Below are 12,919 nucleotides of genomic sequence, written 5' to 3'. Positions count from 1 at the left end.
CCTCTGGCCCATCGGGTGTTATTGTGACGGTGTTTACTTCTTCTGGTTACTAATTTTTATAACTGAAATGCCATGCATGTCTGGATGCTATATTCAACATTGGAAACATAGATGTAATTGAAGTTAGTTTGCTTATCATGTATAAAAAAGTCTTAAGAAGAAAAAAATAAAGAATGCTATATTAAGCTTCTTGAAATTGATGACCAGCATCTCTTAATTTTTTTTTTAATGCCAGTATATATTTTTTCTAATTTAAAATATAAGGGTTAAAAATGGTGGATTTTGCATGGGTTCTTGAATGTTTATTATTTTGACTTAAAGAAAAACCTTATAAATTCACTCTGTTGATGAAGAATTTGTATTCCAAGAAGCAGTGGCTGCACTGTTATCTGAAAAGAAAGAGCTTGCTGTGCATTTTAATGATGTAAACCAAGATGGGCAGAGAAATGCTTATAGAACAATTCAGCATCCTGGAATCCTGAAGAACAATTCTTCTTAACCTTTTGAAGCTCACCACCTTTAAAATTCTATGAACGTATAATAACCTTTTTCTAGAAGAATTAGTGGGCGCACATAGTGTTGTATAGCTGTAGGATCCATGGAAAGCAGATTAGAGACACCCGTGTTACATATAGCTTTCACATATAAACATTTGGCATTCCAAGTATAAATTTCTTCTCTCTGCATTATTGCAAATGTGTAGGGAATTTCACTGTGTAAAACTTTGTTAAACCAGTCCTAGTTTGTGTATACTTTAGGAAATGTTTTACAGTTAAAACTTTTTAGGAAGTCAGATTGATTCTCAGGTTGTTTTTATGGTTCTCAGTAAATACTGTTTTTGAAATATTACCTTGATGATACAGAGTTTGAAAAGTCAAGGGAAAATATTAACTGATTTCCTAGATCTAGAAGGAGACTAGATAAAAAACCTTTAGAGTTCTGTGTACCAGAGGTTTTCATCTCTTTGATGGGCCAAGTCTCTTGTGAACAACCTTCCCTTTCTACTTCTGCTTAATTAAGCCTCAGCAGCCACTGCTGCTTCTTAGTGGTGGAGTTGTGAAGGGTAGTCCTCTTCTTTGCAGGAGACACCAATAAGATGTCCTTTTTAAAAAAGACTCTTAAGTAAAGCCACTCATAGACAAAAAGAATACAGGTGAGAATGCCATGGAGGACAGCCTGAGAACTGCTTGGAGTCCCCACGAGACCTTTGGGGCCCACTGCTCCATCTTCCTAAGCCTTTCTTTAGGAGTGAGTGGCACAAGCCTGCAGAAGTGACAGGTGAAGAAAAGGTTATAAGTATGGCTAGTCCGCTTCACTGTCATTTAAATTGACAAGTTTAAAAACCTGTGTCCATGTGCCATTTTATATACGTCTTTTCACTGCACACTTTTTGGTGGCCACACCTCTCGCAAACCTCAGGACCTTACCTGGAAGAAGTGTTTGGGCCATGCTTTCCTTTCTCCCGTGCAGCTTTCGCCACTACTCCACTAACCTTCTCCACTTAGTAGCTCTCTGGCAAACCTCCTCCTGCTTCACTTCCTTGTGCCAGTCTTGGCTTACACCTTCGCTGACGTCTGCTTCGTTGCATTTGAGGGAAATGTTGACGTCGATTTGACTTAAGTCTTCTCCCCAGAGTGATTTCCTCCCTTTCCTTTGTCAACAGAAGAATGGTTTATTATTGCCAGTTTTGGCCTCCTCAGTGCCCTCACACTCTGCTACATGATCATCAGAGCCACAGCTAGCTTGAATGCTAATGAGTAAGTAACAAATTGTTCTTTGGATTGCATGTGCCAAATGACCCCAAGAAAATATGTCATTTTCGTAAAGATCATGAGAATTGGCTTCCACCAATTTCATACTGATCCTGATGGGATCATACCTAACAAAACACTTTATTTCACAAACAGTAACACTGATTGGGAGTGCACTTTGTTCACTTTAGAGAAGATCTCGGGGCTTTCATTAGCCACAAGGTTAGAATAAATCAACGATGGAACAAATGCCAAGAAAAGCAGCACAGCTGTAGTACGTAGAGAATCCCCACATCCTGATCATTGATGGGGTTAGCCCCGCAGGATGAGCCTCACGTGCTCGTCAAACTTTACCTGGAGTTTTATATACTAGCTTTCGGTGGAGAACTGGCACCCTGGCCTGTGGTCACAGGAACGTGGATATTTAACCTGCAAGAAAGAAGCAATCAAAAATATCTGTGACTTCTAAATATTAGAAAGACGATCAGGAAAAAAAAATAAGCATAGACTGTATTTTCATAGGACAAAATGAAGATGAGGTTACAGATAGGCAAAATTTCACCTTGGTAAAAGGAAGAACATCTGTCAGCAGGCTACTTACCAGTGAGATTGTTTGCTGTCGGGGTAGGGAGTGCCCTGGACCAGGAATGCAGGCAGAAGCTGCATTTTACTTGTCAGAGCTGTTGGATGGAAAATTTGGGCTGGATAACTGTTGAGGTCCACTTTGACCCAGTGGTTTTCCAAAAGTAGCTTTCCATGGGGGTAGCTTATTTCCATGGGGGTGGCTTTATTTGTTTTGCATTAAACTTGGGGCATTTACTTTAGGATATTATTCAGTCCTTTCTTTTAAGCAATATTCATGAAAACTAATTCAAGATGAAAGCATCCCTGGAACACTGCCGAAATTTGAACTTGAATTGGTGGAGTTCCTGTGCTCTCTGTATTCTGTTATGTCCTGGCACTTTAGTTGAGTAGTAACAACCAACCACGCTCATGTAATTGATTTCATTAAATGCTCATAGCCCAGCTGTAGAAACAATGGGCAAGAAACTTCCGTTTCCAATGACATGATCTTATTACTTCTAACCTGATCTTTTGGCTAGATACTTACAAGAAGTACCCTTTGGCATTCTTGACATATTACATATTGAGAGGATGTCATGACCACTTGGCAGTCTTCAGTCTTCAGATGAGTAGTCTCAACCTCATCCAGTAGGTCACCAGCTGGCTGCTTCTGTTGGGCCCACCTGATGCACTTTTACTTCAACATAGCACAGTGTTAATAGCTCAGACTCTAGAGTCACACATACCTGGATATGGCTACCTGCTCCTCCATATTTTTCTTGTGAGACCTAGATAATATTTTTCTGAAGTTCATTTTAGTCATCCATAAAACAAGAATTATGGTAGGAGTACATCATAGGATTGTTGTAAGAATTAGCATATAAGTGCTTAGCACAGTGCCTCGTACATAACAAGTGCTCAATAAATGTTAGCCAAAACAGTTCCTCTGAGATTCTTTGAAAGTTTTATGAATAAGATGGCCATCTGTCTTTATCACTTGGCAAATGAATTTAATTTTCTTCCATGAAATAGAATACTGAATCATAAGAGCTCACGAGTGCCTATAATCAACCCTCAGTTTGGAGGGAAATATTTATTTCTCCTGTAGTCACCTCTTTTGCTTATTCCCATACCAACCCATCAGACAAGATGATAATATAAGCCCATTTCTTAAAATTTCTCAAATGAGCAAAAACCAATCACAGCAAGTAGCTGCACACTGGGCACTTTTAGGGAATTGTTAAGTAATTTAATAGTCACCTTGCTGCCACCCAGAATTGGCCAGGTGCTCAGCTCATGTTTTAGATATTTTAGAGAATACTCAATAGACATGTTACCTGTTGTAAGTTAGAGTTCCATTCATAAATGCATGCATGACTCAGAGTCTGAGTCATAGACCTTAGATCCATGTCTTAGTCCATCCCTTCTCCCATTAGCCTTTGTAGAGGGTTGTTAGTACAGTTATTCATTTGACTATTATTTCTATGTCTTAGTCAAAACCACTCTGAATGACAGTTTCCATAATTCCATTTAGAGAAGTTGAGAGAGAGAGAGAGAGAGAGAGTGTGTGTGTGTGTGTGTGTACACACATATGGATGGATAAAAGGATGGTGACCAAATTATTAATGGTGATTTTCTTAATTCAGTAAAATTTTGGATGATGTTTTTCTCTCCTATATGCTTTTATGTGTTAACTTTCTGTAACAGTACTTAGTTTTTTTTAAGCCCATTTTAATTCTAGGGGATTGAAAAGAAATAATGGTTGGGAACTCCCCAGCAGCCCAGTGGTCAGGACTCCACACCTCCACTGCTGGGGGCCTGGGTTTGATTCCTTGTCTGGAAACTAAGATCCTACAAGCCATTCAGTGCAGCCAAAAATAAATAAATAAATGCCCACTCTGATTCAATGTCTCCTTCTCAAGAATATTGATGAAAAATCCCTGTGTGATTTTAATTCTGAAAAGTTTATTTTAGCAGACAAATTTATAATTAATTCTTCGTTAATTCTTTGAAATATGTCTTATTTCCCGTCCCAGTTTAACCAAAAAATTGCAGTCAAAATGAGATTGCCTTTTCAATTTAATTGCTCTGCTTCAGTTTTCTGGGTACCCTCCTCTGTTTCTAAGATGGTCTTCTATATGAGTAGATTCTGTATTTTCACATGTTAATGATTTGTCTGGATATTACTAGTAAATTCCACCTTATACCATCTACCTACTATTACAGTTTACTTTTCTGACAGTGTTACACTGAACTTGTGTACTGTGATGTCAGTAAGACTGACCCAGTCTAGCCACTGATGAGACCCTGTGAGCAAGATCAAGCAGTGAGCAAGATCTGTGGCCAGATGTAAAAGCAGGGCTGTGGAACCCAGCCCTGGTCCAGGCCTCCATGGGTCATGGATTGCTGCTCACCTGGGGTTGACAGCACTCTGCCTCCCTCACCACACTCTGCAAGTTCACCCAGGGCTTGACAATAGTGACTTAACTCAAGTTAATCAAAAGCCATGTATCTGGGAGCACCACCTTCTACTGTGATGAAATACTGTATAAGTACTCAATCGTGACTAATTGTGCTTTACTTTTTTAATACTATAAACAGATCTAGTGAATTTTGAAACTTGACAAATATAAACAGGATAGTAGTCAAAGAAGCAAATAAATGCACGGTAAATGTATTTTTATATATTAGCTTCCCAAACATTTGTTGTGCCTGAGTAAGGCTCTGAGGAGGCCTTACAAATAGCTGAGAAAAGAAGAGGAGTGAAAGGCAAGGGAGAAAAGGAAAGATATACCCATTTGAATGCAGAGTTCCAAAGAAGAGCAGGAAGAGATAAGAAAGCTATCTTAAGTGAACAATGCAAAGAAATAGAGGAAAGCAGTAGAATGGGAAAGACTAGAGATCTCTTCAAAATAATTAGAGATACCAAAGGAATATTTCATGCAGAGATGGACACAGTACAGAACAGAAATGATATAAACCTAACAGAAGCAGAAGATACAAAGACAAAGTGGCAGGAATATACAGAAGAATTGTACAAAAAAGATCTTCATGACCCAGATAACCATGGTGGTGTGATCACTCACCTAGAGCCAGACATCGTGGAGTATGAGGTCAAGTGGGCCTTAGGAAGCATCACTAAAAACAAAGCTAGTTAGAGGTGTTGGAATTCCAGCTGAGCTACTTCAGATCCTAAAAGATGATGCTATTAAAGTGCTACACTCAACATGCTAGCAAATTTGGAAAAATTTGAAAAACTCAGCTGTGGCTGCAGGACTGGAAAGGGTCAGTTTTCATTCCAATCCCAAAGAAAGGCAATGCCAAAAAATGTTCAGACTACTGCACAATTGCACTCATTCCACATGCTAGCAAGCTCAAAATCCTTCAAGATAGACTTCAACAATACATGAACCCAGAACTTGAAGATGTACAAGTTGGATTTAGAAAAGGCAAAGGAACCAGAGATCAAATAGCCAACATCCATTGGATCATAGAGAAAGCAAGGGAATTCTAGAAAAACTTATGCTTCATCGACTACACTAAAGCCTTTTGACTGTGTAGATCACAACAAACAGTGGAAAATTCTTAAAGAGATGAGAATACCAGACCACCTTACCTGCCTCCTGAGAAACCTGTATGCAGGTCAAGAAGCAACAGTTAGAACCAGACATGAAGCGATGAACTGGTTCAGATTGGGAAAGGAGTACATGAAGGCTGTCTATTGTCACCTTGCTTATTTGACTTCTATGCAGAGTACATCATGGGAAATGCTGGGCTGAATGAATCACAAGCTGGAATCAAGATTTCTGGGAGAAGTGTCAACAGCCTCAGATATGCAGATGATAACCACTCTAATGGCAGAAAGCAAAGAGGAGCTAAAGAGCCTCTTGATGAAGGTGAAAGAAGAGAGTGAAAAATCTAGCTTAACACTCAGCGTTCAAAAAACTAAGACTATGGTGTCTGGTCCCATCGCTTCATGGCAAATAGATAGGGAAAAATTGGAAACAGTGACAGATTTCGTTTTCTTTGGCTCCAAAATCACTGAAATTAAAAAATGCTTGCTACTTGGAAGGAAAGCTATGACAAACCTAGACAGCATATTAAAAAGCGTACATCACTTTGCTGACAAAGGTCCCATATATCAAAGCTATAGTTTTTCCAGTAGTTATGTACAGATGTGAGAGGTGGACCATGAAGGCTGAGCACCGAAGAATTGATGCTTTCAAACTGTGATGCTGGAGAAGACTCTTGAGAGTCCCTTGGACTGCAAGGAGATCCAACCAGTCAATCCTAAAGGAAATCAACCCTGAATATTTATTGGAAGGACTAGTGCTGAAGCTAAAGCGCAAATGCTTTGGCCACCTGATACGAAGAGCAAATTCATTGGAAAAGATTCTGATGCTGGGAAAGACTGAGGACAGAAGGAGGAGGAGGGGACAGGATGAGATGGTTGGATGGCATCATCAGCTCAATGGTCACGGGTTTGGGCAAGCTCCGGGAGATAGTGAAGGACAGGGGAGCCTGCCGTGGTGCAGTCCATGGGTTGCAAAAGTCAGACACAAGTGAGCAACTGAACAAGTTATATTGAACTTCAATTCCCAAAGTATGTTTTCTGCTATGTTTTGTTATTTAAGTAAACCTTCTTAAATCTCAACGTTTACCAGCTTACGTTTACATAAATCTATTTTTCCCTCAACATAAGAAAAGTAAATATTTATTTGAAATGTTTTTATTTGAGGAATAAGATATAAAATATGGATGATGTAGGAGAGATTTTGAGTTGACTGGGCGGCTCAACTAGGTATTCTCTACAGCCCTTTCTTAGTTCCTGGATTCTGATGCATAGAAATCATGTTCTGAGATTTGCAGAGGGGTGTAGACTAGCATCTAAGATTCAGACAGTCTCGGCAAGAGGAAATGAACCTGCTGTGCTTGACTTGTTGAAAGAATTGGAGCAAATCTGAAATCCTGCAGCATGATCGAAGACCAAGAAGTCCTAGCTCTGCAGCAAGCCCACTGGGCGTCAGTGTTCTTTTTGAGCTGTCCTCTGAGTTGTAGTGGTGGAAATACATAGGCCAGGTCAGAGGAATTGATGTTTCTGTTTTACTCTCTACTAAGAGTATTTCAGTATTTCTGAATTGTTTTGCTCAAGCATTTTAAGAGGAACATTGACATATTTCAGTATAAAAGTATCTGAAAACTTAAATCGTTTCATACTTTGGGGATATTTACCTTTGACTGCAGCCATGAAATTGAAAGACGCTTACTCCTTGGAAGAAAAGTTATGACCAACCTAGATAGCATATTCAAAAGCAGAGACATTACTTTGCCGACTAAGGTCCATCTAGTCAAGGCTATGGTTTTTCCTGTGGTCATGCATGGATGTGAGAGTTGGACTGTGAAGAAGGCTGAGCACCGAAGAATTGATGCTTTTGAACTGCGGTGTTGGAGAAGACTCTTGAGAGTCCCTTGGACTGCAAGGAGATCCAACCAGTCCATTCTGAAGGAGATCAACCCTGAAATTTCTTTGGAGGGAATGATGCTGAAGCTGAAACTCCAGTACTTTGGCCACCTCATGTGAAGAATTGACTCATTGGAAAAGACTGATGCTGGGAGGGATTGGGGGCAGGAGGAGAAGGGGATGACAGAGGATGAGATGGCTGGATGGCATCACTGACTCGATGGACATGAGTCTGAGTGAACTCCAGGAGTTGGTGATGGACAGGGAAGCCTGGCGTGCTGCAATTCATGGGGTTGCAAAGAGTCGGACACGACTGTGCGACTGAACTGAACTGAACCTTAGAAAAGAGGAGACTGAGGTGATGTAAGAGGTGTTATCAAGTATTTGGGGGACTTTCAAAGGTGAGAACAGCTACTGTTTATTGTGTGCCTACCAAGATCTTACTCCTTTGTGGGACTCTGTTACTGCTCACATTGCCCCCAGTTAATACTTGTAATAGTCTCATGGTGACTAACCAGTGCCTGCAGAGGGTAATACTTCCTATGTAGCTCTGGAGACATCTACAGGGAGGTAGGTTTCCATTTAATGTAAGGAAGAACTTCCTGCCAGTAAGAATTGTCCCTCCATGAAAATGAGCTGTCTTAAAAGGTAATGAGCTTGCCAGGAGTTGCTTATTCAGATGGAAACTACACGGCAGGAGCTGTTTGGAGGCAGATCTTGAATCAGATTGGAGAAGGCAACGGCACCCCACTCCAGTACTCTTGCCTGGAAAATCCCATGGACGGAGGAGCCTGGTAGGGTGCAGTCCATGGGGTCACGAATAGTTGGGCACAACTGAGCTACTTCACTTTCACTTTTCACTTTCATGCATTGGAGAAGGAAATGGCAACCCGCTCCAGTGTTCCTGCCTGGAGAATCCCAGGGACGGGGCAGCCTGATGGGCTGCCGTCTCTGGGGTCGCACAGGGTCGGACACGACTGAAGTGACTTAGCAGCACCTGCAGCTTGAGTCAGACAGAAGTTCTAAGACTGCTTCTAGTTCTCAAAGTTCCTCTTGAATTGTCTGTCCTAAATGATCCCTTCCTAGGAGAGATCAAAACCCAATGAGAGGGGTCTGGGTCTCAGCTGGCTACCCCTTATCGAATCTTCAGGGTCAAGCAGTGTTTTTAAAACTTTAAAATCATCTCCTACTGTAAGAAGTGCATTTTCTATTGTGACCCAGTGCTCCCACACGTATGACTGAAACAGAAGTTCCGCAGTTTTCCTTACTACGTACAGATCTTTTCTTTGTGGTTTCTTGTTGTTAATATGGGTCACAAACTCCTGCACTGATTTTATGATCCATTAATAGGTTGCAGCCTGCAATTTGAGAAACACTGAGCTGAAGAATTTTGAATTTTTAGTTCTCAATCTAATAACTTTTTTTTTTTTTTTTTTTTTTGACTGTGCTAGGTCTTGGTTACTGTGTGCAGGCTTTCTCTGGTTGCAGCAAGCAGGGGCTGCTCTCTGACTGTGGTACACAGGCTGCTTCTTGCAGTGGCTTTCCTTGTTACAGAGCATAGGCTTTAGGGGGCCCAGGCTTCAGTAGCTATGGCTCCCAGACTCTAGAGCACAGGCTCAGTAGTTGAGGTGCGTGGACTTAGTTACGCGTGGACTCTTCCCAGCCTGGGGATCAAACCCGCATCCCCTGCATTGGCAGGCAGATTCCTTTTTTCTTTTTTAATTCTTTTATTTTGCTCTTCCCAGCATCACCTGAGATCCCCATTTTTTACATTGGAAAAGACCCTGTTGCTGGGAAAGATTGAGGGCAGGAAGAGAAGGGGACAACAGAGGATAAGATGGTTGGATGGCATCACCGACTCAGCAGACATGAGTTTGAGCAAATTCTGGGAGATATAGGACAGGGAAGGCTGGTGTGCTGGCAGTCCATGGGGTTGCAAGGAGTTGGACACGACTTAGTGACTGAACAACAGCACCACATTCCTTTGATGCCAGGGTTGTGGATTCACTCGACATTCTGAGCAGGCAGATTCTTAACCACTGGGCCATCTGGGAAGTCCTCAACCTAATAACTTGTTCACACTGGCACACATATCTGATTGTTTATTTTCCTGAGACAGCTTTTTTTGTAGGAATGTCAGCAAATACTTGTCCCCAGCCTCACCATGAATACCCTTCTTTCTTTTAGCATTTAGGTCTCCTTTTAGCCACAGTGAGCCCAAGATACGTACACAAAGGAGTAACCTGAGGCCCAGAGGGGCTGAGTGACCCCCAAGAAATGCCACGGGAGGAAGGGCCTGGGATTCCAGCCCAGTACTTCTGGTTCCAAGCCTTTACACTGTTTTTCTTTGACTACTCCAGAGGGCCATTTAAGGGTTCCAGATAATATGGTTGAAAAGGATAAATTTGGTTTTCTAAAAACTTAGTGACGAAAAAGAAGATTAAAGCAGCAGAACCTTTGATTGGGCTTCTGTCTTGTCTTTGCCGGTCTTTTTATTTTTCAGAAGTGCCTTTAATGTTTGGCTTCATCGGGTTTTTTTTTTAATACTTAACATGCGTTAGCCATTCAGTCGTGTCCAACTCTTTGCGACTCCATGGACTGTAGCCCACCTGGCTCCTCTGTCCATGGAATTCTCCAGACAAGCATACTGGAGTGAGTTGCCATTCCCTTCTCCAGGGTATATTCCCAACCCAGGATTGAACCTGGGTCTCCCACATTGCAGGTAGATTCCTTACTGTCTGAACCACCAGGGAAGCCCCATGATTACTTAGAAAGGCAGCAAAAAGAGTAAGTTTAAAAATCTTGACTCACCCATTAAAAGTCCCTATGCCTACTGAGGAAATATTATAAAAACAATGTCGTATTAAATATGAACTGTATTTAATGAACAAGTGTAGGGCCTCATTCACAGTTTCGTGAATGACCCCAACCCTGAGCCTTCCATTGGTGAGGCACCATCTCCGCAGCCTGAGGCACCAGGCCTGCCCTGCAGGAGCCCTGGGCTGACGGGCTGCAGCGCTCTCTGCACCCGGTGCTGCGCCTGTGCCAGGGCAGTGTGGCATGAGTGCCACACAGATGCAGGGGCGCTCCCGCTCCGCCCCTGAGGGAGGCAGAAAGGCTTCCTGGAGGAAGTGACTTAGAACCCAGGCCAGGCAGCATTAAAACAGAGGTGAGGAAAAAGCACAGCAGGTTCAAGGAGTTGTATCGTTTGATGTGTCTACTGTAGGTGATGGTGGAAGTAGGCAGACTATGGAATTTGGACTGTGGTGTTTTTTTGTTTATTTGTTTTGTTTTGGTTTTGGTAACCAGCAGGTGATGTCTAAGGCTTTTCAGTAAAAAGAAAATTGCTAATGACTGAGAAATTGCTTTGGCACGGTAGAGACAGAAAGCAAGAAGGTAGGTTAGGTAAAAATAGGGAGCTAAAGGAGAAAGTCAGGACGATGGGGAAGAGATAAAACAGGAAATGCTAGAGAGCTGTATGATGACCCGCGAGTAAGTGATTTGGGTCCAGAGTGTGGATCTGGAGCTCAGCAGGCAGAAAAGAGAGCAGAACTGAAGACATGGTACATAGAAACCAGAGCAATGAACCAGACTCCAGAAGGGTTGAGCAAGCTAGAGCAGTCCCACACCGTCAGGCTGCAGAGGGACAGCATTAGCCTGAGGGTAATGAAGGAAGCTTCAGATGTCAGGTACCTTCAGGCACCTGGTTTAGGGGGAGACACACACGCAAACACACAAAATACACGCACATTAAATCCGTGAGTTCCTGTAAGAAAGCCTTATATCCCTGGGAGCCCATACTCCTCAAATCTTATTTCAGAATAAATAAAGACATGTTTGTTTGAGGTAGAAAGGGAGAGCATATTTTGAAGACAGCAGCTACAGATCTCAGGGCCTTCAGCATGCAGAACACGCATTCAAACCAGGACACGTTGTGAACTGTATACTTGTCCCCACGTTTTTTAAACAAAACGCTATTAACCTGTACTTCCCCCTGCCTTCCTTTTGGAAGTACTAACACACTTTTAAGTGACTGAGCCGCTTAACCGCAGATCTGAAGCTGCTGAGTTCAGGAGCTTACTGGCTTGACTGGCTTGACCAAACTGCTCTGGGAAATACTTGGGGACAACCCAGCCCACCATTCAGTTAGAATTACTTTCTATTTTAAAAATTTGACAAATACCCTTTAACTAATTCTTGACCTCTCTTTTTCTCCTTTTATTCCATAGGGTAGAATGGTTTTGAAGAAAGAAAAACACTGCTTTCTGACTGATTGCCTTGAAGGAAAAAAGAACCTATTTTTGTGCATCATTTACCAATCATGCCACACAAGCATTTATTTTTAGTACATTTTATTTTTTCATAAAATTGCTAATGCCAAAGCTTTGTATTAAAATAAATAAATAATAAAATTAAAAAGCTGTGTTGTCGAGTATTATTCAACCACTTGTGTTTGGAAGGCTGATTGGGAGATCGCATACCCATTTCATTTGTGTATGTTTCAGAGACAGAAGGTGCTCATGCTCTCCAGGGGAGGAACAGCAATGCTATTTCTTTTGATATTTTTATGTTGGCTCCTGCAGTTTCCAGATAGGACCCAGGTGTGGGGACACCCTGTGTAGCGATGCCCCCTCGGGCCTTGAAATGAGTTACTCTATTTTATTTTCTTTAAGACTGCCATTCACTCTCTGATCCTTGCTTATTTGTTTATGGTTGATCTGCCTTCTCCAGCACGTCAGCTCCACAGCCACAGGGACATTCAACTGTGTCTCTTCCCACTGTATCCCTGGTACCTAGTAATGTGCTTCGCACATAGTAAGTGCTCAATAAATACTTGGTGAGATGAAAGGATGAGTGTACAAAAAATTCTCCGAAATCCATGCTGTTAGTAATAAATTGTATCTGTCCGAGATTTTCTGCCTGGTTTATGCAGTGTTCGGTGCAGGCGGGCATGCCGTGCTGGGTCTCTGCGGCTGCGCAGGGGCACGCTCAGGTTGCAGTGAGCGGGGACTCGTCACTGCAGTACATGGGCTTCCTGTTGCTTGCTTTCTCCTGACGCAGAGCCCAGGCTCTAGACCTCAGGCTCAGCAGTTGTGGCCCACGGCTTAGTTGCGCCATAGCATGTGGAATCTTCCTGCAGCAG

At 42.1% G+C, this 12,919-nt stretch overlaps 1 protein-coding gene across 2 annotated transcripts in view; it reads left to right on the top strand.

Moving 5' to 3' along the window:
* Positions 1-12,195, top strand: part of RNF130 (ring finger protein 130) — a 139,523-nt gene extending 127,328 nt beyond the window's left edge. Inside the window, exons 8-9 of one of the 2 annotated variants that reach the window (XM_018051614.1) lie at positions 1,664-1,757; positions 12,006-12,195. In XM_018051614.1, the coding sequence (XP_017907103.1) occupies positions 1,664-1,757; positions 12,006-12,021 (110 nt within the window). In that variant the 3' untranslated portion in view covers positions 12,022-12,195. The remainder of the gene's footprint in view (positions 1-1,663; positions 1,758-12,005) is intronic. The other variant, XM_018051615.1, reaches the window with a different exon arrangement.

The sequence above is a fragment of the Capra hircus genome, chromosome 7 (genome assembly GCF_001704415.2).
Source record: "Capra hircus breed San Clemente chromosome 7, ASM170441v1, whole genome shotgun sequence".
NCBI lineage: Eukaryota > Metazoa > Chordata > Mammalia > Artiodactyla > Bovidae > Capra > Capra hircus.
The sequence above is the reverse complement of the archived record's forward strand: the minus strand, read 5'-3'. Positions and strand labels throughout refer to the sequence as shown.